The 24,812-nt window shown below is 43.9% G+C and overlaps 1 protein-coding gene and 1 pseudogene across 3 annotated transcripts in view; one reads left to right on the top strand and one right to left on the bottom strand.

The window, feature by feature from the left end:
- LOC115140200 (la-related protein 4-like) overlaps positions 1-4,197 on the bottom strand; it is a 41,437-nt gene extending 37,240 nt beyond the window's left edge. The window contains exon 1 of one of the 3 annotated variants that reach the window (XM_029678399.2): positions 3,654-4,197. In XM_029678399.2, the coding sequence (XP_029534259.2) occupies positions 3,654-3,770 (117 nt within the window). In that variant the 5' untranslated portion in view covers positions 3,771-4,197. Of the gene's footprint in view, positions 1-1,652; positions 2,426-3,653 lie in introns of those variants that run through there. The other 2 variants (XM_029678410.2, XM_029678428.2) reach the window with 2 other exon arrangements.
- Positions 4,198-5,415: 1,218 nt separating this feature from the next.
- Positions 5,416-18,374, top strand: LOC115131501 (protein polybromo-1-like; annotated as a pseudogene).
- Positions 18,375-24,812: the final 6,438 nt, after the last annotated feature.

Genomic DNA, 24,812 nt, shown 5'->3' with positions numbered 1-24,812 from the left:
CACACTTCTCCAGCATGCCAGTGGCCATCGAAGGTGAGCATTTGCCAACTGAAGTCGGTTACAGCGCCAAAATGCAGTCAGGTTAAGTCCCTGGTGAGGACAACGAGCTGAGATGAGCTTCCTGAGACAGTTTGACAGTTTGTGCAGAAATTCTAGTTGTGATTAACCACATTTTCATCAGCTGTTCGGGTGGCTTGTCTCAGACGATCCCGCAGGTGAAGAGGCTAGAGGTCGACCGATTCCTCGGAATGGCTGAATAATTAGGGCCAATTTCAAGTTTTCATAACAATTTGCCAGAATTTTACGTAATTATGACATAACATTGAAGGTTGTGCAATGTAACAGCAATATGTAGACTTAGGGATGCCACCCATTACATAAAATACCGAACGGTTCCGTATTTCACTGAAATAATAAACGTTTAGTTTTTTCAAAATGATAGCTTCCGGATTCGATCATATTAATGACCAAAGGCTCGTATTTCTGTGTGTTATTATGTTATAATTAAGTCTATGATTTGACAGAGCAGTCTGACTGAGCGGTGGTAGGCAGCAGCAGGCTCGTAAGAATTCATTCAAACAGCACTTTCGTGCGTTTTGCCAGCAGCTCTTCCCTGTGCTTCAAGCATTGCGCTGTTTATGACTTCAAGCCTATCAACTCCTGAGATTAAGCTGGTGTAACCGATGTGAAATGGCTAGCTAGTTAGCGGGATGCATGCTAATAGCGTTTCAAACGTCACTCGCTCTGAGACTTGGGAGTAGTTGTTCCCCGCGGCTTTTGTGGAGCGATGGGTAACAATCCCTCGAGGGTGGCTGTTGTCGATGTGTTCCTGGTACGAGCGAGGAGAGGGACGGAAGCTATACTGTTACACTGGCAATACTAAAGTGCCTATAAGAACATCCAATAGTCAAAGGTATATGAAATACAAATGGTAGAGAGAAATAGTCCTATACATACTATATTAACTACAACCTAAAACCTCTTACCTTGGAATATTGAAGGAACCACCAGCTTTCATATGTTCTCATGTTCTGAGCAAGGAACTTAAGTTAGCTTTTTTTACATGGCACATATTGCACTTCTACTTTCTTCTCCAACACTTTGTTTTTGCATTATTTAAACCAAATTGAACATGTTTCAATATTTATTTGAGGCTAAATTGATTTTTATTGATGTATTATATTAAGTTAAAATAAGTGTTTATTCAATATTGTTGTAATTGTCATTATTATAAATACAATTTATTTTATTTTATTAAATTGGCCAATTAATCGGTATCAGCGTTTTTTGGTCCTCCAATAATCTGTATCGGTGTTGGGGAAAAAAAATCATATTTGTTCAACCTCTAGAAGAAGCTGATCGTGGTGGTCCTGGGCTATTGTGGTTTCACATGGTTTGCGAATGTGAGGCCGTTTTTTTGTTGGATTTTAGGGATGCACAGACAGGAAATGTTGACCTGATACCGATATCTAATATTTTCCTTGCCAAAAAAACTGATACAGACAACAGATATTTAAAATTTTAGCAGCCTTTTAAGCATTCTAGTACAGTTAAATAGTTGAAACACACACTGACCAAAAAGTTATTGTTGGCATTTACACATGTCCCCATTACCAGTAAAACATAATCAAAAACCTATTTCTTTCACTTACTTGCGGTGCTGTTATGTTGTTCAGTCGTTTCATTCTCAACCAGGATTTCATCATAGATGTCAAGCAGTGATGTCAGAAGAGGCCACGGACCAGACAGCTGAAACATGGGTCCTCTTCCTCGGTGCGCACTGTCACTGTGACCGTTTCCATCTTGTCCAGCTGTGTCTAACATTTCACATAAACCCTATTTCTTGTCTGTATCGAAGTAGCGGCCCTTGTACCTAGCATCGAGCATGGTGGCGACACAGTAAAGAGGCTCTGAGAGAATGCCTCCGAATCGCTTGTTCACAGCCTCCAGTCGGGTACTTTTGCAAGTATTAACCCCACGGTCTGTCTCTGCAGTTTTGTTGAGCAGGCTTTTCAATGCCATGACAAAGGGTATCACATCTGCTGCAGACCCAGTTGATGAGCTTATTTCTCGAACGGAGCTAGGATTGTGTTCATGTTTCAAACATGTTCTCAAATATGGCAGCAGCGGTATGAGAACCATCACATTCTTGAGCATGCAATACAACTTTCCTCAGTACGAAATCCTCTTAGACCCACTGTGCTGTCATACTCTGCATGCTCATGGGGCTGACATTGCTGGTCCAAATGTCAGTCGTGAAGCGAATAGCAGTGATAGCCATAGAAAGTAGTTAATGGTTGTGCGTTTTAACAATACTGTGTAATTCCGGTAGGGCAACATCTGAAAAATAACACCTACTTGGTAGTGTGTACCTGGGCTCGAGGTGCTCAACCAGTTAGCGAAAGCCAACATCCTCCACGAACAGAGAACGGTTGATTGTCAAGGGCAATGAATTCCATTATCTTGGCGTTAATAGATTTGGCTTGGAGTTGAATCACAGATTTTTTTACTCTTTCAAATGACTGTTTGACTTGCACTTCTTTAGTTGTTGGAAGTATGTGCTTAGTTTTTTTCTGCTTTTGTTCTAAGTAGTTGCTGAACTTCTGGGGGTGATGCACTTATAAATGAGTAATCAGGTTTGTGGTATTTAAAGTTTTCACTTTCTCCCCTCTGGAAATAATAGCAGCACAAACATTGCATATGGCCTTTTTGTTATCTTCCTTTGAAACTTCAAAATAGATCCACACAGCAGACATTGTGGGCTAGGTTAAGAATGCTGTGTTGCACGTGTAGCACTGTATTTTTGTGGCGTCATTTATCTACATTTAAATGTATGCACTTAAGCTTTGACATCGGTTTTGCACATCGGCGTTAAACTAGACATTGGACCAATGCCGATATTTTTACCTAATAATATCAATTGACATTGTGCATCCCTATTGTATTTCTTGCGTTTACAGCCATGGTGATGCACTGCACGTAATGGAGTGAAAATCACAGAATATATGTTAGTTGCGGCAGCAGAGAAATATGTGAGAGCTTTTCGTGCAGAAGACTTACAGGAAGTTGAGAGAAGGGGTTCCATCCTCCCAGACCGACGGACTGGTGTAGGATCCTTTAGGGCCAAGTATTGGAATGGGATAGTGTATTGGCGCAGAGTAAGATGGTGCAATTTAAGTTTCCCCTTTATTTTTGTGTTTGTCACAATGTGGAATGCACATTCCGAACTGAGAAAGGCAGCAATACGCCAAAAAGCGTCTAGTCTGCCGGAAATTCACATGAATTATTCATTCATACGGATACTCGTTACAAAACTATCTAGCTAACGTTAACTTAGTTGACTAACGTACGCGAGCTAACCTCGTTAGCAAACGTTAGCTATTTTACGTTGGTTAACCATTAGTCGACCTGGCTTGTTAACGTTAAGTTAACGAACACCTGTCGACAAAACTAAGTCTTAATGCGTAGTTACAGGCCAGACTAACACCGAAGTAGCACGCGGAAGAACCAGTCTATACAGCCAACGGGTGAATTGCAGTAACTTAGCTAACTAACTAGGTTGCAACATTGCGATTACGTTAGTTTCATGGGGGCCTGCCCTTGGGAGATTCGAGGGGGAGGGAGTGCTAATTTAACACAGGGCCCAAACTCACCATGCCGCCTTGATCCTTCACGGTTTTCGATGTTATCTCTCCTTGTTCACGTTTGTCCAATGCTGGCTTGACCCTTTCCTTCTGCTGCGGCGACGACGGGCAATGCTCCGAACTCATCCGCCGCCCCCGACTGGCCACTCTGCCCCGTCCCCCCACTCCGACTTCACCTTACCACGTAAAAACAATATCACGCTATTCAACTTGGTTTGATGTATAACTAAGTGCAATCAATTGCGCAATTGTCACAATAAAAAGGAAATAGGATAGCCAGTCGTGTAGTATCTTAATTTTCGATTACAAACCAAATCGTTGACATAGCCGCACGACGAAGCCTATGCTAGGCGCCACACTCCCGTCATACAACGCGACCAGGAGTGTATTCATTAGTCGGATTCTGTTACAAAACGTTTTGCTTCGAAAACAAGAGTTAACATTTCAACAATTCCAGGTAGGTCCCTCCACGTTTGCTTCCGTTAGGGTTGTTACCGTTTACTTGAGGAACCAACCGTTTTTCAACGAAATTGGACGAATGAATACACCCCTGTTACTGCCTCCCTCCCTGGTAACAGTGCTACAGTCTCGGCGCCGCATAGCAACGAGAGCGGCACTCTTTCCGCATAACGACAGCGCGAGCAGAAAAACAAATATATGGAATGTTTTTTTGAAATATATATGGATGTTTCAAAACAGCAGTCAATTTGGCGAGGGAAATAACAAGAAACTTCTTCCAGATAATTGAAGTTTGTAAACAGACTATCATATGTGGCTGTGTTCTTCAATATTGTAATGAAAGAGGCAGGGAGCAGGTCACGAACCCTCGACCTTCTAGCCCGAGGTCCGGCGCGCTATCGACTGCGCAGCAAAAGCATGCTCGTGCGGGAGTGTCGATTTCCGCGCTTATAAATCCAGGGTCGTTACAATATTTAATTTAGTCTTGAAATAATCACTGATCTGGCATCAGTGACAAGTGGAAACACTGCTTTCGGTAATTTTCTTTAAGGAAGGGAAATAACAATTATGTATACAAACACATATATAATTATACACATCATTGGGAAAGAATGATTCATGTATTAAACAGGGACGATTTTTCGGAACAACAACGGCTAACGGAACAGCGCCCGTTAGCCGTCTCTCGAGTCTAGGCAAAGGCTTGGTACAAACAGCATGAGGGACATAAACCAAATCAATCTGTGGTGTGCATATGGTTTTATCACAACAATACTACACGGATGTCTTGATGTTGAACAGGTATCATATTCTCTGTGATGTTCGTCAGACATCTGAAGACCAGAGGTCGGAGACAAAGGTGTTGAGAATCATCTATATATAGAAGCAGAGCATAACCTATGGCAGAATGGAATGTTTTGCCCATTCATTTATTGAAAGTTTGTTGTCAACTTTAGTTTCCTCTCATGCATTTTCCAGCAAATGATCAATACATTTTAGACCATGCAAGTAAAAAAATAAAAGTATGCTTTCGCTCTCTAGTTTCCATTGCCATTAGTAATTTATGCAATTGTGGATGTTGTATACACAACTGGCAATAGCTAGCAACAATTAGAAAGTTACTTTTGGGGATACACTGTCAAAATTAGATCTAGTATCAGGTTCCCCTGTCCATGTCATTTTAATCATTGTGGTCTAAAATAGTCTAAATAAAAGATTTTAGATTGTGGTCTAAAATAATTCGAATAACTCAGATTTGAATCAATCAGATATTTTATTTTTAAGTTTATAACGGAAGTGATCGGATGCGTCTTCTGCTGCTACGTTCACACACATTTGATTTGTTCTAAATGATCAACTTTCTCGAATGGTTTGCTTTCTCTTCTGCATATGATAATTAGTTTGAGACTGGAGTTAAGATCTTGCAGGTTTAAACGATGAGTATTCACACAACCGTGTGGTTAAATATTTAGTTACTTATTCACATCTTTCTCTTTGTGTGTTAGGGAGATTATGGGTAGCATTAGCTAGCTGACGTTAGCTTGCCGTAATTGATGCTGAGGCTAGCCATGTAGCTAATATTCAACCTGCAAGATGTACGTACCATTGCTGTCTGTAAAGAAACTGCTGCAACAACGTCTCTGTCATCTCGCAACAAAAGAGAAACAAGAATATTATCATATGCCAGTAGTGTTAATGGGGACACAGGCAATTTTGAATAAAATGCCCAAATGTGGCTACAGCTGCTCTATCCCAGACAGCTGTCAAATCAGCACCCAACTGCTCTCCTCATCTCAGACAGTGAAGAGTCGTCGAGTGAGGAGTAATTACAATTGATCACTGAACAGGGCCTTCATGCTATTCTAGGTAATGGCATCGAAGCATGATTAGAGCCTGTTTGATGAGAATGTTAATACAATATCTCACAATATTTGTAACTTTGTAGCTAAATTGACTTCATATGCTGTTGTTATTTAGCCTTTTTCTTCTTTCCAGGTATTGGACTCATGGGCTCAAAAAGGAGAAGGGCTACGTTCCCCTCTAGTAGTGTCAGTGGGAGGGACTTTGAGGATGGACAGCCGTCATCCTCATCATCTTCAGTGGGTCGGAAAAGGAGAAGAACCTCTAACATCTCCCACTGTTCATCCAGTAAGTTCAGTTAAAAGCCTTTTTTTTGTGTAGAAACATTGCTTTCCAATACAAATATAGTACTCAACTTCTGTGGTTATGCCTTCGGATCATGTCTTAACCCAAATTCAATTATTGAATTTTGACTCTAAATCAGCAGGCACAAGTCAAACCGTTGTGTAGTTTTTGAATAAGTGTTCATAAACATGGTTGCCTGTATTGTTTTGTGTTCATCTACTATGTTTTGCCTCCAGATTGCAGTATGCCATGAACTGTACAACACTATCAGAGTTTATAAGGATGACCAAGGAAGGATGTTATGTGAGCTGTTCATAAGAGCACCCAAGAGACGGGACAGAGGATGGTTAATATAGAATGGTTACCAAAGAAATCTCCATTACTAAGAACATAAGCCTCATTAAATTCACTTATCTATTGTGTTTTCCTTGAAGGAATCAACCGGATTACTGCCACATTGTGACACATCCCATTGACATGATGAAGATCCGCAATACCCAGACTATTATGCCATAGTAAAGGACCCAATAGATCTGAAAATAATTTCCCAGAAGATACAGGTATGCTACCCAACCATCTGACTGAATATACTGTAAGTGGTATGCATACAATAAATCACTGGTCATTTTTTTCTCAGATGAGCCTCTACAGAAGTGTTAGCGCCATGGCAAAAGACATAGATCTCCTGGCCAAGAATGCCAAAATGTACAATGAGCCTGGGTCACAGGTTTTTACGGTATGCTGTATTACAACTAAGAATTAAGTCAGAATTATGATGTCAGTTTTGTTTGTTATAATGCTTTCTTTCTTATTTATTTAAGGATGCCAACACCATCAGAAATATTTTTTCACAGAGAAAGACAGAAATTGAGCATGCTGTGCCCATCAAATCCAGCATTCGCATCAAGTAAGCAATACCATAAACAGAACAGAAAGTATCATTTAAGAGCAAACAACATGCAATATTTACAAGGATTTTCCATGAATTAAACGTGTGTGTGTGTGTGTCAGGAACAGAAGGTCAACCCAGGGAGACCAGCTATTACCATGGTTCTTCAGTACGAGAGTGATGACGATGGCATTCTGGCTGGTACGTCTTATTGGTCTGTTAGCTGTTTTGGCTCTGCATTATCAACCTGGTAAAAAATAAGGAACATATAAGAACAGAAGGGACATTGCAGTGCTAAGTATACTAATATATGAGGGTTTGTCAGAAGACTTCAGACTTCATCTGTCTGATTCGATTGTCTCTCATTCCCCAGACACAGGAACAAAATGAAGAACAACGAGTATGAGAGCAGCTAGACGCAGACCTCACTATGATTTTTGAGAATGCCAAGCGTTGCAATATGCCTCACTCCTCCATCTATAAGCACGTGCTGAAACTCAACCACATTCAGCAGGTCAGTGGGTGCAAGAGCTGCCAATGCTGAAACTCAAGTTCAAACCCAAGCTCTGCTGTAGTTGTGTATCCATATCTGTATGCCTGTAAAGTATCCTATGCTAATTATTGTATGTAACATTACTGAAGTATTTAATTTACAATGAGATGATACTGCTGCTTAGGTAAGCTGGTCTCTGTGGTGTTAAGCATTGATTAGGTCTGCCTCACGGTCCTCTGTGCCAGTAGTGTCTTGGGCAGTCTTCTCTATGTTCTGTACTCAGTTGCAATCAATTGTTTTGTGGATAGTTGTGTGTTCTACTTATAAATATTGGAGCTGCCGAACCATGATGGCTTGTAGGTTTTGGAGGGCACTACTTTTGTGCAAGTGAGGGCACTAATTTTGTGCAGTTCGTCAAATTTCTGCCCTGCTAAAGCTGCCCCGGCAACTGTAAGTAGTGCAAGTGAGGGCACTAATTTTGTGCAGTTCGTCAAATTTCTGCCCTGCTAAAGCTGCCCCGGCAACTGTAAGTGCTGTTATTGTGAAGTGGAAACGTCTAGGAGCAACAACTGCTCAACTGTGAAGTGGTAGGCCACACAAGCTCACAGAACGGGACTGCCGAGTGCTGAAGCGCACAGCGCGTAAAAATGGTCTGTTCTCGGTTGCAACACTCACTATCGAGTTCCGAATTGCCTCTGGAAGCAATGTCAGCACAAGAACTGTTAGTCGGGAGCTTCACTAAATGGTTTTCCATGGTCGAGCAGCCGCACACAAGCCTAAGATCACCATGCGCAATGCCAAGCGTCGGCTGCAGTGGTGTAAAGCTCGCCGCCATTGGACTCTGGAGTGATACATCGCGCTTCACCATCTGGCAATACGACGGACAAATCTGGGTTTGGCAGATGCCAAGAAAACGCTACCTGCCCAAATGCATAGTGCCAAGTGTAATGTTTGGATGAAGAATAATGGTCTGGAGTTGTTTTTCATGGTTCGGGCTAGGCCCCTTAGTTCCAGTGAAGGGATATCTTAACACTACAGCATACAATGAAATTCTAGACGATTCTGTGCGTTTGACTTTGTTGCAACAGTTTGGGGAAGGCCCTTTCCTGTTTCAGCTTGACAGTGGCTCCGTGCACAAAGCGAGGTCAATACAGAAATGGTTTGTCAAGATTAGAATGAGATATTCAGCAAACAGGTGTCCACATACTTTTGGCCATGCAGTGTATGTATTTTGCTCTAAATGCCCCTCAGTTTCACCACGGGCTACTTGATGTTGATCCAGGTCTATAACGATGCCAACATCCTGGAGAAAATCATGAAGGGCAAACGGAGGGATCTTGTCCCAACGCTTGACGACGATGACATGACGTCACCAAAGTTGAAAATAAGTATGTTGCTGACGATCCAATTTGTCTTAAATAATTCAGATCCAGTATATGGATGTCGTTCTAGTCTAGTCGTTTCACATGATCACTTTATCCCCAAATTGCTAATACACACACACCCTCTGTAAATCCAGGGAAGAGTGGCATTATCCCGAAGAAGTCCAAGTTCCTGACCCCCCTGCAGCAGAAGCTGAACGAGCTGTACGAGGCGGTGAAGAACTTCACAGACAAGCGTGGCCGCCGCCTCAGCACCATCTTCCTGCGGCTGCCGTCGCCCGCCGAGCTGCCCAACTACTACATCGCCATCAAGAGGCCTGTGGACATGGAAAAGGTCAAGAGCCACATGCTGACCAACAAGTACCAGGATGTAGACGCGCTGGTGGAGGACCTGGTGCTGATGTTCAACAACACCTGCACCTACAATGAGTCCGAGTCTCTGATCTACCGTGACGCCCTGGTGCTGCACCGTGTGCTGCTGGAGACCCGCCGGGACCTGGAGGGGGGTGAGGACGCCCATGTGCCCGACGTGGCCCACCTCATCCACAGCCTCTTTGTCTCCGTGCTGGGCCATCAGGACGATGAGGGTCGTTGCTACAGCGACTCGCTGGCGGAGATACCTGCTACTGACCCCAGCAGCCCCGACAGACAGCCGCTCAACTTTGAGATCATCAGGACTAATGTAGACCAGGGACGCTACAAGAGACTGGACTTGTTCCAGGATCGCATGTTTGAGTTGCTAGAGAAGGTGCACGCACAGGTGGAGCACAATTAGGGAACAGTGTTTGCCATGTTCTCTCAGTGTGAACAATAGTTACCAGTTATAGGGCTTATAGTAATCATGACATTTTTTTACTGATTAACCAAGTTGAGTTGTGAACCCACAAAAGCTGAGAAGAGTGAGGACCCTGCCGGAGGGGCAAGGCAGTCTGGTCTCCAGGGTACCTCCAGCCAGGACTGTAGCTTCAAGGACAGCATGTACCATGTGGGAGACTATGTGTACGTGGAGCCTGCTGAGCCCAACCTGCAGCCACACATCGTCTGCATTGAGCGCCTGTGGCAGGAGGTTAGTGCCTTTGCACATCCACTACTGAAAAACATTAGTTGCACGGTTCAAACAAGGTGCTTGAGGTGCTTAAAGTTCACAGGAGGTTGGTGGCACCTTAATTGGGGAGGACGGGCTCGTGGTAATGGCTGGTATCAAATGCATCAAAACACAAGCCATTCCATTAACATTATCATCAGCCGTCCTCCCCTCAGCAGCCTCCACTGTTAAAGTACTTGAATTTGGCACTCTGAAATTCAAGAACTGGAATACCTTGAGTATCTGACATTTTCTCAAGTTGAAAAGTACTTGAATTGAAATGAGAGGAGAACAGAAAATGATCAAATATGTTAATATGAAAAATATTAGAGAAATGTATTGATTTTGCAACCTCATTTTCTCACGTGTTTCGTGCTCTGGTTGCCAGGCGAGCTCGTTCATTCCACCCACACTGCCACTAAGCCAGGCAGGTTCATTACTGACTGATTAGGCGCCACCAAACGCCACATCAATATCTAAAATGCCGGACTGTATGCTCTTCATGTTCGACTGCTCCCCCGGTAGCTAGGTAGCTCAAGGGCTCTGGCTATTAGCCAGGTATACTTCCGGTCAACAGTTTTAGAACATCTACTCATTCCAAGGGTTTTTCTTTATTTTTACTATTTTCTACATTGTAGAATAATAGTGAAGATATTAAAACTATGAAATAACACACATGGAATCATGTAGTAACCAAAAAAGTATTAAACAAATCTAAATATATTTGAGATTCTTCAAATAGCCACCCTTTGACTTGATGACAGCTTTGCACACTCTTGGCATTCTCTCAACCAGCTTCATGAGCTAGTCACCTGGAATGCATTTCTATTAACAAGTGTGCCTTGTTAAGTTAATTTGTGGAATTTCTTTCCTTCTTATTGCATTTCATTGTGACAAGGTAGTGGTGGTGTACAGATGATAGCCCTATTTGGTAAAAGAACAAGTCCATATTATGGCAAGAACAGCTCGAATAAGCAAAGAGAAACAACAGTCCATCATTACTTTAAGACATGAAGGTCAGTCAATCCGGAACATTTCAAGAACTTTGAAAGTTTCTTCAAATAAAGTCTCAAAAACCATCAAGCGCTATGATGAAACTGGCTCTCGTGAGGACCGCCACAGGAATGGAAGACCCAGAGTTACCTCTGCTGCAGAGGATAAGTTCATTATAGTTACCAACCTCAGAAATTGCAGCCCAAATAAATGCTTCAGAGAGTTCAAATATCAGACACTTCTCAACATCAACTGTTCAGAGGAGACAGCGTGAATCAGGCCTTCATGGTCGAATTGCTGCAAAGAAACCACTTCTAAAGGACACCAATAAGAAGAGACTTGCTTGGGCCAAGAAACACGAGCAATGGACATCAGACCGGTGGAAATTTGTCCTTTGGTCTGAAGTCGAAATTGGAGATTATTGGTTCCAACTGCCGTGTCTTTGTGAGACGCAGAGTAGGTGAAAGGATGATCTCTGCATGTGTATTTCCCACCGTTAAGCATGGAGGAGGTGTGATGGTGTGGGGGTGCTTTGTTGGTGACACTGTCTGTGATTTATTTAGAATTCAAGGCACACTTAACCAGCATGGCTACCACAGCCTTCTGCAGCGATACGCCATCCCATGTTGTTTGCGCTTAGTAGAACTGTCATTTGTTTTTCAACAGGACAATGCCCCAACACACCTCCAGGCTATTTTACCAAGAAGGAGAGTGACGGAGTGCTGCATCAGATGACCTGACCTCCACAATCCCCCGACCCTCAACCAAATTGAGATGGTTTGGGATGGGTCGTACCGCAGGTTGAAGGAAAAGCAGCCAACAAGTACTCAGCACATGCGGGAACTCCTTCAAGACTGGTGGAAAAGCATTCCAGATGAAGCTGGTTGAGAGAATGCCAAGAGTGTGCAAAGCTGTCATCAAGGCAAAGGGTGGCTATTTGAAGAATCTCAAATATAAAATATATTTGATTTAACACGTTTTTGGTTACTTCATGATTCCATATGTGTTATTTCATCGTTTTGATGTCTTCACTTTCATTCGACAATGTAGAAAATAGTAAAAATAAAGAAACCCTTCAATGAGTAGGTGTTCTAAAACTTTTGACCGGTAGTGTAGCTAGCAAAAACTAGCTGGCTAGAAGGATGACGTTAGAGGCTAACATTGAACAGAGCCTGACCTCAGCAGGAGCAGTTGACTGAAATTAAGCTCCCGAGTGGTGCAGTGGTCTACGGCACTGCATCTCAGTGCTAGAGGCGTCACTACAGACCCTGGTTCGATTCCAGGCTGTATCACATCCGGACGTGATTGGAAGTCCCATAAGGCGGCGCACAATTGGCCCAGCATCGTCCTGGTTTGGCCAGGGTAGGCCGTCACTCTAAATAAGAATTTGTTCTTAACTGACTTGCCTAGTTAAATTAATAAAAAACCTAGCTATAATCAAAAGATGGGCTACTATAAGTTCTCATAACAAAATACCTTTTCTTTACAGAGAGTAGTGAGACAGGCTGCAATGAAGGAAGCAAAGGAGATGCACAGAGAGAGGAAGCATTGAAGCAAGCAGGGAGAGAGGTTAGTAGTATAGTGGTTCCCAAACTTGGGGTCCGGGACCCATGTTGGGTCTCCTAAAATGTAAATAGGGTACCCTGAGAGAGTCTTTAATCTTATCAAACACATTAATAACCTGTTTCTCTTCAAATGGGTATAGAATACAACATTTTAGAGTCAACTAAGGGCCTTTTACACTGTCAGAATTCACTTTCATGTCATTATGTGTTGGGACAGCCTGTGGGACCAAAAGTGTTGCAAAATATAAAGACAATTTAAGTATAAAGACAATTTAATATTATTATGTACACTGAACAAAAATATAAATGCAACATGCAACCATTTCAAAGATTTTACTGAGTTACAGTTCATATAAGGAAATAAGTCAACATCATCCGTACTGACTTACCACTCTTATGTAGTAAATAAGTAGTAAAACACATATTATTGAGTAGAACTGTTAAGGTAGTGATGAATAAATAGTATGTTTATTTTTATGAGGTTGTGGCGATAAACTGCCATCTGTTGGTGACTAGAAACAATTGCATAATAAGAAATAGTACAAATTGATGGTCATTGAAAATAAATATTAGTGCTTGAGAAAGTACTAGAAAGTCCTTAAATTTCACTTACCACTGTTTGTACAAACCCTGTAGTAGTGATGCTGCATTCTTTTTGCATTTTGTTGTGGAAATGGTCTGACATTCAATAATTTATTTTGCAGTTCACTTTGACTGCTTCAAAATCACACACACATGAAGAATCAATTGGTCTGTCCTTTTTTATAGTATTGCTCTGTGTTCTTCCCTTCGCATTCCAGGTGAGAAGTGGCTGTTTGGCTGCTGGTTCTACAGGCCAAATTAAACATTCCATCTTGCTACACGCAAGTTCCTGGAGAAGGAAGTCTTCAAGAGCGACTACTTCAACAAGATTCCCGTCAGCATGATACTGGGAAAAGGTGTTGTCATGTTTGTCAAGGTACTAAGCTATTTTCTATTTCCATGTTTCAGCTCTTTGTAATATGGTTGAAGCATGACACGTTTCGAGTGAATCATTGCATGATGTTCTTGACCTTGGCTTTTGTTTTGTGACTGATTCCAGGACTACTTTAAGCTTCACCCAGAGGGCTTCAGGGCAGATGATGTGTATGTCTGTGAGTGTCGCTACTCAGCCAAGACCAAGAAGATCAAGATGTGGATCATGCCCCTGAGCTCCGTTAGTTTTGTCCCTCGGGACATACTGTTGCCTGTAATCCGTGTTGCATTCATGTTCTCCCCTAAGCAAGATGAAGAGAAGCCTGCAGAGATACAAGAAGAGGGCAAAGCCGTGGACACTATTGTGGCTAAGGTGAGTGGTTGGAAATCATGGCCAATATGACTTTGATTAAATGTGACCCAACAGAGTGCAAACAAAGACAACCTGACTGTGTGTGTATGTGTAGGAGAGGGAGGATGTAACCCTGGACATGACCAATAGGGAGCCAGGCTGCCAGTACTATGAGCAGCTCTACTACAACGACACCTGGCTAAAAGTGGGAGACTGCGTCTATATTCGCTCACATGGACTAGTCTAGCACCGAGTGGGGAGGTAGGGTAAATACAACTCTACAGACACATTTCCCAGAATTGGATATTTTGTGAAATATAATTATTATTCATTTAGTGTATTTAAAATAAAGTAGGTTTTATTTTTGTTTAACAGGATTGAGAAGAAGTGGATGCGGGACGGAGCGGCCTACTTCTTTGGGCCCATCTTCATCCACACAGAGGAGACGGAACATGAGGCCACCAGGATGTTCTACAAGAAGGAAGTGTTCCTTAGCAACATGGAGGAGACTTGCCCCATGACCTGTATCATAGGTATTTTCTCTGCCCTTACATTGTGTCCGCGCTTTTTTATAATGTTGATGCTATGTTATTTTCAAATGTTGATAAGAGAACATTGAAGTTTAAGTGCATGGGTTGATTGTATTTCACCGAACATGTGCCATGCTTATATCCCTCTCTCTGTTCACTTTTTCCATAGGGAAGTATGCAGTGTCCTCCTTCAAGGAGTACCTTTCGTGCTGACCCACTGAGGTGCCTGAGGAGGACGTTCTGCTGTGTGAGAGTCGCTACATCGAGAGAACACCCAGGTGTAACTGCACCCAGTCTACTCCACGTGTCTCGTACAGGAAGCTGATCGTGCCCCAGAAGCAGCCATCCCCTCTGCTGGACAGGAAGATTGCGGTGCTGGAGGCCAAGTTTGCCGACATGACTGACGAAGAGTTGGAGGACCTGGGGGAGGATGATTGGGAGCTGGGAGACACCTCCATACCCCAGCTCCAGAGCGCCATGGCAGGCAGCGACATGGACATGCCTTACACCCCTCCACAGGTCAGAGTACCAACATACACTAGGCAAATGTGTGGTTATGTTGTGAAGGTAAAGCTCTTTTACAGTTCAAAAGTTCTTGGTAAGATCGTCGACCCCAATGGCCTCCCGAGTGGCGCAGTGGTCTAAGGCACCGCATCGCAGTGTTAACTGTGCCACTAGAGATTCTGGGTTCGAGTCCAGGCTCTGTCGCAGCCGGCCGCGACCGGTAGACCCATGGGGTGGCGCACAATTGGCCCAGCTTCATCCGGGTTAGAGGAGGGTTTGGCCGGAAGGGATGTCCTTGTCCCACTGCGCACTAGCGACTCCTGTGGCCGTGGTCGTTGACACGGTCACCAGGTGTTCTGTGATTCATCCGACACATTGGTGTGGATGGCTTCCGGGTTAAACAGGCATTGTGTCAAGAAGCAGTGCAGCTTGGTTGGGTTGTGTTTCGGAGGACGCACAGCTCTCGACCTTTGCCTCTCCCGAGTCCGTACGGGAGTTGCAGCGATGAGACAAGACTGTAACTACCAATTGGATACCACGAAATTGGGGAGAAAATGGGGTAAATAAAATGTTACAAAATATATATAAATAAAAAGATTGTCGACCCTGATTTAGACATGTCAACTGAATCACATGCATCATGATTGAAACTAAACATGTCTCAAATGATTTGCATGTTCAGGGTAAGATTGAAGAAAAAGCCCTCTTAGCCATCCAGTTGGAGGTGTGTATAGCAATGGCATTTGTCTAGAGATGACATGACACACTCTCCCTTACTTGACTGCAGTCCACGCCCAAGTCCGTAAAGGGGATGTCCAAGAAGGAGGGGTCCAAGAGGAAGATAAACATGAGTGGCTACATCCTGTTCAGCAGTGAGATGCGAGCGGTCATCAAGGCCCAGGACCCAGACTTCTCCTTCGGGGAACTCAGCCGTCTGGTGGGCACCGAGTGGAGGAACCTGGAGTCTCCCAAGAAAGCTGAGTATGAGGGTAAGATATCTTACAAGTGTACCTAGAAGGGACTTTTTCAGGTTTCTAAAAATGACCGGTCATTTTTTCAATCCCACTTGCAGAAATGTCTCTGCCAATTACGTTGCCAAAAGTTGTAATAGTATGTGTGTTTGCAGAGCGAGCAGCGAAAGTGGCCGAGCAGCAGGAGCGGGAGAGTGTGGCCCAGCAGCTGGCTTTCCCTAGAGCAGGTACTGATGGGGGTGGTGCCCTGGAGTAGGTACTGGTAGGAGTGCTCATGGGGGTGGTGCCCTAGAGCAGGTACTGGTAGGAGTGCTGATGGGGGTGGTTCCCTAGAATAGGTACTGGTAGGAGTGCTGATGGGGGTGGTGCCCTGGAGTAGGTACTGGTAGGAGTGCTGATGGGGGTGGTGCCCTAGAGCAGGTACTGGTAGGAGTGCTGATGGGGGTGGTTCCCTAGAATAGGTACTGGTAGGAGTGCTGATGGGGGTGCTGCCCTAGAGCAGGTACTGGTAGGAGTGCTGATGGGGGTGCTGCCCTAGAGCAGGTACTGGTAGGAGTGCTGATGGGGGTGGTTCCCTAGAATAGGTACTGGTAGGAGTGCTGATGGGGGTGGTGCCCTGGAGTAGGTACTGGTAGGAGTGCTGATGGGGGTGGTGCCCTAGAGCAGGTACTGGTAGGAGTGCTGATGGGGGTGGTGCCCTAGAGCAGGTACTGGTAGGAGTGCTGATGGGGGTGGTGCCCTAGAGCAGGTACTGGTAGTAGTGCTGATGGGGGTGGTTCCCTAGAGCAGGTACTGGTAGTAGTGCTGATGGGGGTGGTTCCCTAGAGCAGGTACTGGTAGGAGTGCTGATGGGGGTGGTTCCCTAGAGCAGGTACTGGTAGGAGTGCTGATGGGGGTGGTGCCCTAGAGCAGGTACTGGTAGGAGTGCTGATGGGGGTGGTGCCCTAGAGCAGGTACTGGTATGAGTGCTGATGGGGATGGTGCCCTAGAGCAGGTACTGGTAGTAGTGCTGATGGGGGTGGTTCCCTAGAGCAGGTACTGGTAGTAGTGCTGATGGGGGTGGTTCCCTAGAGCAGGTACTGGTAGGAGTGCTGATGGGGGTGGTGCCCTAGAGCAGGTACTGGTAGGAGTGCTGATGGGGGGTGGTGCCCTAGAGCAGGTACTGGTAGTAGTGCTGATGGGGGTGGTTCCCTAGAGCAGGTACTGGTAGGAGTGCTGATGGGGGTGGTGCCCTAGAGCAGGTACTGGTAGGAGTGCTGATGGGGGGTGGTGCCCTAGAGCAGGTACTGGTAGGAGTGCTGATGGGGGTGGTGCCCTATAATAGGTACTGGTAGGAGTGCTGATGGGAATGGTGCCTCCCAACCCCCATGGGGATGATTTATCACCGCATAACACCTGTGTCAGGTAGTCCCTCACTGAGGGGGATGAACCCCCCTGGGGACACTTGGAGCTGCAATGAGAAGCTGAACTGCTAGAATGATGATCCCTTTTTAATTTCCTCATCACTCCACCCTTGGCTACTCTTTTATTGCAGTACCGTGCTATCCCCTCTTTTCAATTATACACTTCTTCAACATTTATTAAGAAGCTTACCAATTTCACTGGATCTTTCTTCAATCAGTCTGATTCAAGTAGTGCTTGTAATTTGTGAGTTAATTGCATGTGTATGAATGTCTGATTATGGAATATCAAATATCCTAACTCTAGATTGATGTTTAGTCATTTAGCTAGTGCATGACTTCTGCCAGATAGTTGTAGTTGCATGTACCACTGATTAGGGTTGCACATTTTGGGAAATATTCAGAGGTGGAGTCTTTCTGTGGGAATTAACGGAAATATATGGGAATTAACGGAAATGTATGCAAATGAATATTAATACCATTTAAATCTAGATGTTTTAAACTTTGAATATATTTACCTTATCCTATGGAGACAGAAACATAAACCTTTTACCTTATCATAAGTAGACAAGGCCTATGGTCTCATCACTACTGTGTCTCGCCACTTTGGCCTGGACACATACCACCCAGACCCTCCCCTATAGGTTTAGGTTTTGCGTCCGGAGTCCGCACCTTTAGGGGGGGTACTGTCACGTTCTGACCTTAGTTCTTTTATTTATGTCTTTGTTTTAGTATGGTCAGGGCGTGAGTTGGGTGAGTTGTCTATGTTCGTTTTTCTATGTTGTGTTTTGAGTTTGGCCTGGAATGGTTCTCAATCAGAGGCAGGTGTCGTTAGTTGTCTCTGATTGAGATTCATACTTAGGTAGCCTTTTCCCACTTGTGTTTCGTGGGTGTTTATTTTCTGTCTAGTGTGTTTTGTCACCTTACAGAACTGTTTTGGTTTTGTTTCTTTCTCTTTGTTATTTTGTTTAGTGTTCTGAGTTGAAATAAATATCATCATGAACACATACCACGCTGCGCTTTGGTCCTCACCTCATTCCAACAACGATCGTTACAATCCTGCATCTTTGTTGCATTCTTCACATATGATTTGGCACAGTATTTGCAAATGTTCACAGCTTTTCCTTCTACATTATCTGCAGTGAAATGTCTCCACACATCAGATACTGCCCATGGCATATTCCTGTAATGATTAGGGGAAAAAATAGTTTTAAAAAACCCATGTACAAATAAATAGTTAAGCAGTTTGATTGATTAAACAAATCCTTTGTAAGATAATAGTTTTAAAATGAAATATGTATGGACACGGGTGAATTAACACTCAGTTAGCAGCCTCAAGCAAGCAAAAACTGATTTGCAGAAATTGTTAACAAGTTAGAAATGATTTAAACACACTTTGCGGTAGGCTACTATTTACTAGTTAACAAAAAATAATGTATGTCATATAAAATATATTCACCCCACCCAGTATTGGTAATCAAAACTTACCAGAAAGCATGTAGTCCTTGGCTCAGACAGTGTAGTAGTGTGGGCTCAATAGCATCTCATTAGTGTGCAAGATCTTGAGAATCAGCTGTACATGTGATGGAAGAGTGCACTGTGCATGCAGAGGGTTCCAATTCCATTGAATTGGGGATAGTTGAACCAAAATACCCGATAATTGCCATATGTGTATCCCACAAAAAAAGGTTCCTGTTATAAGCTAAAATAAAATATGAATTTAAGCAAAATTCCCCAAATTCCAGGGCATAACTTTACCAGAAGGTTTCTGACCCTTTGCAACCCTACCACTGATGCACATATCTGTTGTGTTGCGATACCCTCCTCCTCCTCCCCAAAGGCATGATGGGTACATGCTGCTGCAGGGCCCAGTTGACGGCATGTTTAGTATGACTGGCATGAGGTTGCCTTTCTTGCTCCATCATCACCTGATGCCAGGTATCTCCAGGTTCCTTGGCATGCCATACCTGGGTATGAGCACTTTCACAGCCTCCCTCCCTGCCATGCCCCTGCAGTTGCTTTCTGTCTGCCACTCTAACTCACTAGAGGGGCTACCTGTAACATAAGCTGAGGTCCTGTAGTGACTAACCAGTCAACAGCCATTCACACCACCTGATGCTCAGTCGCTGAGGGATTCATCAACAGGGTAATGCATTGCTAAATTATATTGTAAGACTGGAAATACAATGTTTATGGAAACACAGTTCTCTGAAGTACCTGAACATTCAATGTAGATTGTTGCTGATTGGTCTTTCTCTATATTTGGTCTTGTGTATATTGGTCTTTATATTAAATGGGCAGTAGTAAAGTCAGTATTTGACAACACAATCCAAGATGGCCAGCTGGAGAAGCATCCAGCTGCAGATTGTGCATGCTGATGCTGCATGGTCTGTGAAGCTCATGCGTCTCAGATGGTATTTTTGCTTATCAAATAGTATGTGCGTTCACAACATGTAGACGTTTTTTGGTCTTGTGTATAGCGTGAGCCAGTAGCTTTGTTCCAGGGCCTCATTGTGCTACGCATATACTTTTGTATATACAGTCGTGGCCAAAAGTTTTGAGAATGACAAAAATATTAATTTTCACAAAGTCTGCTGCCTCAGTTTGTATGATGGCAATTTTCATATACTCCAGAATGTTATGAAGAGTGATCCGATGAATTGCAATTAATTGCAAAGTTCCTCTTTGCCATGCAAATGAACTGAATCCCCCAAAAACATTTCCACTGCATTTCAGCCCTGCCACAAAAGGACCAGCTGACATCATGTCAGTGATTCTCTCGTTAACACAGATGTGAGTGTTGATGAGGACAAGGCTGGAGATCACTCTGTCATGCTGATTAGGTTCGAATAACAAACTGGAAGCTTCAAAAGGAGGGTGGTGCTTGGAATCCTTGTTCTTCCTATGTCAATCATGGTTACCTGCAAGGAAACATGTGCCATCATCATTGCTTTGCACAAAAAGGGCTTCACAGGCAAGGATATTGCTGCCAGTAAGATTGCACCTAAATCAACCATTTATCGGATCATCAAGAACTTCAAGGAGAGCGGTTCAATTGTTGTGAAGAAGGCTTCAGGGCGCCCAAGAAATTCCAGCAAGCGCCAGGACCGTCTCCTAAAGTTGATTCAGCTGCGGGATCGGGGCACCACCAGTACAGAGCATGCTCAGGAATGGCTTCAGGCAGGTGTGAGTGCATCTGCACGCACAGCGAGGCGAAGACTTTTGGAGGATGGCCTGGTGTCAAGAAAGGCAGCAAAGAAGCCACTTCTCTCCAGGAAAAACATCAGGGACAGACTGATATTCTGCAAAAGGTACAGGGATTGGACTGCTGAGGACTGGGGTAAAGTCATTTTCTCTTATGAATCCCCTTTCCGATTGTTTGGGGCATCCGGAAAAAAGCTTGTCCGGAGAAGACAAGGTGAGCGCTACCATCAGTCCTGTGTCATGCCAACAGTAAAGCATCCTGAGACCATTCATGTGTGATGTTGCTTCTCAGCCAAGGGAGTGGGCTCACTCCCAATTTTGCCTAAGAACACAGCCATGAATAAAGAATGGTACCAACACATCCTCCGAGAGCAAATTCTCCCAACCATCCATTGACGAACAATGCCTTTTCCAGCATGATGGAGAACCTTACCATAAGGCAAAAGTGATAACTAAGTGGCTCGGGGAACAAAACATTGATATTTTGGGTCCATGGCCAGGAAACTCCCCAGACCTTAATCCCATTGAGAACTTGTGGTCAATCCTCAAGAGGCGGGTGGACAAACAAAAACTCACAAATTCTGACAAACTCCAAGCATTGATTATGCAAGAATGGGCTGCCATCAGTCAGGATGTGGCCCAAAAGTTAATTGACAGCATGCCAGGGTGGATTGCAAAAAGAAGGGTCAACACTGCAAATATTGACTCTTTGCATAAACTTCATGTAATTGTCAATAAAAGCCTTTGACACTTATGAAATGCTTGTAATTATACTTCAGTATTCCATAGTAACATCTGACAAAAATATCTAAAAACACTGAGGCAGCAGACTTTGAAAATGTATATTTGTGTCATTCTCAAAACTTTTGGCCACAACTGTATCGTGTATGTGGACATCCCTTCAAATTAGTGGATTCGGCTATTTCGGCCACACCTGTTGTTGACAGGTGGATAAATCGAGCACACAGCCATGCAATTGTCAAAGACAAACATTGGCAGTGGAATGGCCTTACTGAAGAGCTCAGTGACTTTCAACGTGGCACCGTCATAGAATGCCACCTTTCCAACAAGTCAGTTCATCACATTTCTGCCCTGCTAAAGCTGCCCCGGTCAACTGTAAGTGCTGTTATTGTGAAGTGGAAACATCTAGGAGCAACATCGGCTCAGCCGCAAAGTGGTAGGCCACACAAGCTCACAGAACGGGACTGCAGCCTAAGATCACCATGCTCAATGCCAAGCGTTGGCAGGAGTGATGTAAAGCTCGCCGCCATTGGACTCTGGAGCAGTGGAAACGCATTCTCTGGAGTGATAAATCACGCCTCACCATCTGGCAGACGGATGCCAGGAGAACGCTAACTGCCTGAATGCATTGTGTCAACTGTAATGTTTGGTGGAGGAGGAATAATGTTTTTTCATGGTTCTGGCTAGGCCCCTTAGTTCCAGTGAAGGGAAATATTAACACGACAGCATACAATGACATTCTAGACGATTCTGTGTTTCCAACTTTATGGGAACAGTTTGGGGAAGGCTCTTTCCTGTATCAGCCGTGCCCACGTGTACAAAGTGAGGTCCATACAGAAATGGTTTGTCGAGATCTGTGTGGCAGAACTTGACTGGCCTGCACACCCATCCAACACCTTTGGGATGACTTGGAACGCCGACTGCGAGCCAGACCTAATCGTCCAACATCAGTGCCCGACCTCACTATTGCTATTGTGGCTGAATGGAAGCAAGTCCCCACAGCAATGTTCCAACATTTAGTGGATAGCCTTCCCAGAAGAGTGGGGGCTGTTATAGCAGGAAAGGGAAAACCAACTCTATATTAATGCCCATGATTTTGGAATGAGGTGTCCAATTACTTTTGGTCGTGTAGTGTACCATTCGGTGCACTAGCTCTGGTCCACAGTGTTATGTTAACCACTTGCTTTTGCAGCTAGCTATTACACACTAGCTAGGTAGTACACACTAGCTAACTAGTATCTATTTTATAATTCTTAATGTATTTTCACCACCTGTGCTGTTGGTTGCAGTTACCCACAATCCTCTCTGGCACAATTCAACATCCTGTCTTAGCTCATATGTCTCACAGCGTCTGTGGCAGCCAGACCCTATTGAACAGCTGTGTCCTGGTGCACTCTGACTGTTTATGTTAATACCTTCACTGCCGGTGTCAACACGGGTGCTCCTGGAGCCTACGGAATCCAGGTAATCTACACGTCTATACAATTGTATATTAGAAAAGCACAGACTGTAAATGCTTGTTATTTTATTACTCACATCTGTATTTGAGAATGAGTAAAGAGGCCCTTGACGCTGTTTTCTTTTTATGATTGATCCCGACAGCAGGCCCCACCACCCTACCCAAGACAGGGCCAGCCTGCCTTCCAGCAGCCCTCAACACCCTTATTAGTAGACCCTCCAACCAAGCCTAGGCGCCTGCTTCACTCAGAGGCATACCTGAAGTACATTGAGGGACTTAATGCAGAGTCCTCCATCATCAGCAAGTGGGACCAAACTCTCTCAGGTGAACACTCATCACTGAAAGAAAGTGATTTACACCCCAACAAATCTACAAATCACTTTTACAATATTTCAGTGATTGATGTATCAGTAAATTACCTTCTTGAACAACAGAAAAAACATATACAGACAGTAGTATAATTTGTCCTCGCCTGCATAGTGTTTCATGAATGTACAGTATGTGCTTTCTCTACCCTTGACCTTGTTCTGAACACCTCCAAAACAAAGGTCATATGGTTTGGTAAGAAGAATGCTCCTCTTCCAACAGGTGTTATTACTACCTCTCTGAGGGTTTAGAGCTTGAGGTAGTCACCGCATACAAGTACTTGGGAGTATGGCTAGACGGTGCACTGTCCTTCTCTCAGCACATATCAACGCTGCAGGCTAAAGTTAAATCTAGACTTGGTTTCCTCTATTGTAATTGCTCCTCTTTCACCCCACCATGCTAGATTATGGAGACGTAATTTATAGCTCGGCAGGTAAGGGTGCTCTCGAGCGGCGAGATGTTCTTTACCATTCAGCCATCAGATTTGCCACCAATGCTCCTCATAGGATACATCACTGCACTCTATACTCCTCTGTAAACTGGTCATCTCTGTAAACCCGTCGCAAGGCCCACTGGTTGATGCTTATTTATAAAACCCTCTTAGCCCCCCCCCCTCTCTGAGATATCTACTGCAGCCCTCATTCTCCACATACAACACCCATTCTGCCAGTCACATTCGGTTAAAGGTCCCCAAAGCACACACATCCCTGGGTCGCTCCTCTTTTCAGTACGCTGCAGCTAGTGACTGGAACGAGCTGCAACAAGCACTCAAACTGGACAGTTTTATCTCAATCTCTTCATTCAAAGACTCAATCATGGACACGCTTACTGAGTTGTGGCTGCTTTGTATAATGTATTGTTGTCTCTACCTTCTTGACCTTTGTGCTGTAGACTTTGCCCAATAATATTTGCACCATGTTGTGTTTCTACCATGCTGTGTTGTCATGTGATGCTGCCTTATGTTGTTGTCTTAGGTTTCTCTTTATGTAGTGTTGTCTCTCTTGTTGTGATTTGTGTTTTGTCCTATATTGTATTTATTAATCCCAGGCCCCTGTCCCCTTAGGCCTTTTGGTAGGCCATCATTGTAAATAAGTATTTGTTCTTAACTGACTTTCCTAGTTAAATAAAAATAAATGTACTATTTCCTAATAACCTTGTGTATGTATGTGTTGTGTATGTGGGAATGTTTCAGCAGCTCGAAAGAAAGATGTGCGAATGACCAAGGAGCAGGAGAGCCGGCTGTTGTCCCATTGGCTGAAGAGCAATGGCGCCCATTCCACAATGGCAGACTCACTGTGGCGTCTACAAGACCTGATGCTGCGTGATACACTGAACATCCGCCAGACGAACAACCAGTAGGATATCTGAGCCACTGCTCCCGACACTGTCAGACAGGAAAGGGGGTTAGGCTCATTTGAAAATGTGTAAATGTTGTTTTGTTATGTTACGTTAAATGTGGGCATTTGTTTGTAGAATGGTTAAATTAGCTTGCTTACTCTGTTCAAGCTGTTTTGTGTTTGTATTTTAATTGTTCTAACAAGTGCATTATTGTATTTAATATTTCTGTGATGGATAAACGTTTTCATAAAAAATGCCGAGAAGGGACTTGTTCTTGACTGCTAATTTAGTGGCTGTGTACTACAATATGGAACATTCTAGTGGGCAGTGGGAATCCAC

This window comes from Oncorhynchus nerka, linkage group LG2 (genome assembly GCF_034236695.1).
Source record: "Oncorhynchus nerka isolate Pitt River linkage group LG2, Oner_Uvic_2.0, whole genome shotgun sequence".
In the NCBI taxonomy this organism is placed as follows: domain Eukaryota; kingdom Metazoa; phylum Chordata; class Actinopteri; order Salmoniformes; family Salmonidae; genus Oncorhynchus; species Oncorhynchus nerka.
Note: the sequence above shows the minus strand (reverse complement) of the source record. Positions and strands in the feature narration are given on the sequence as shown.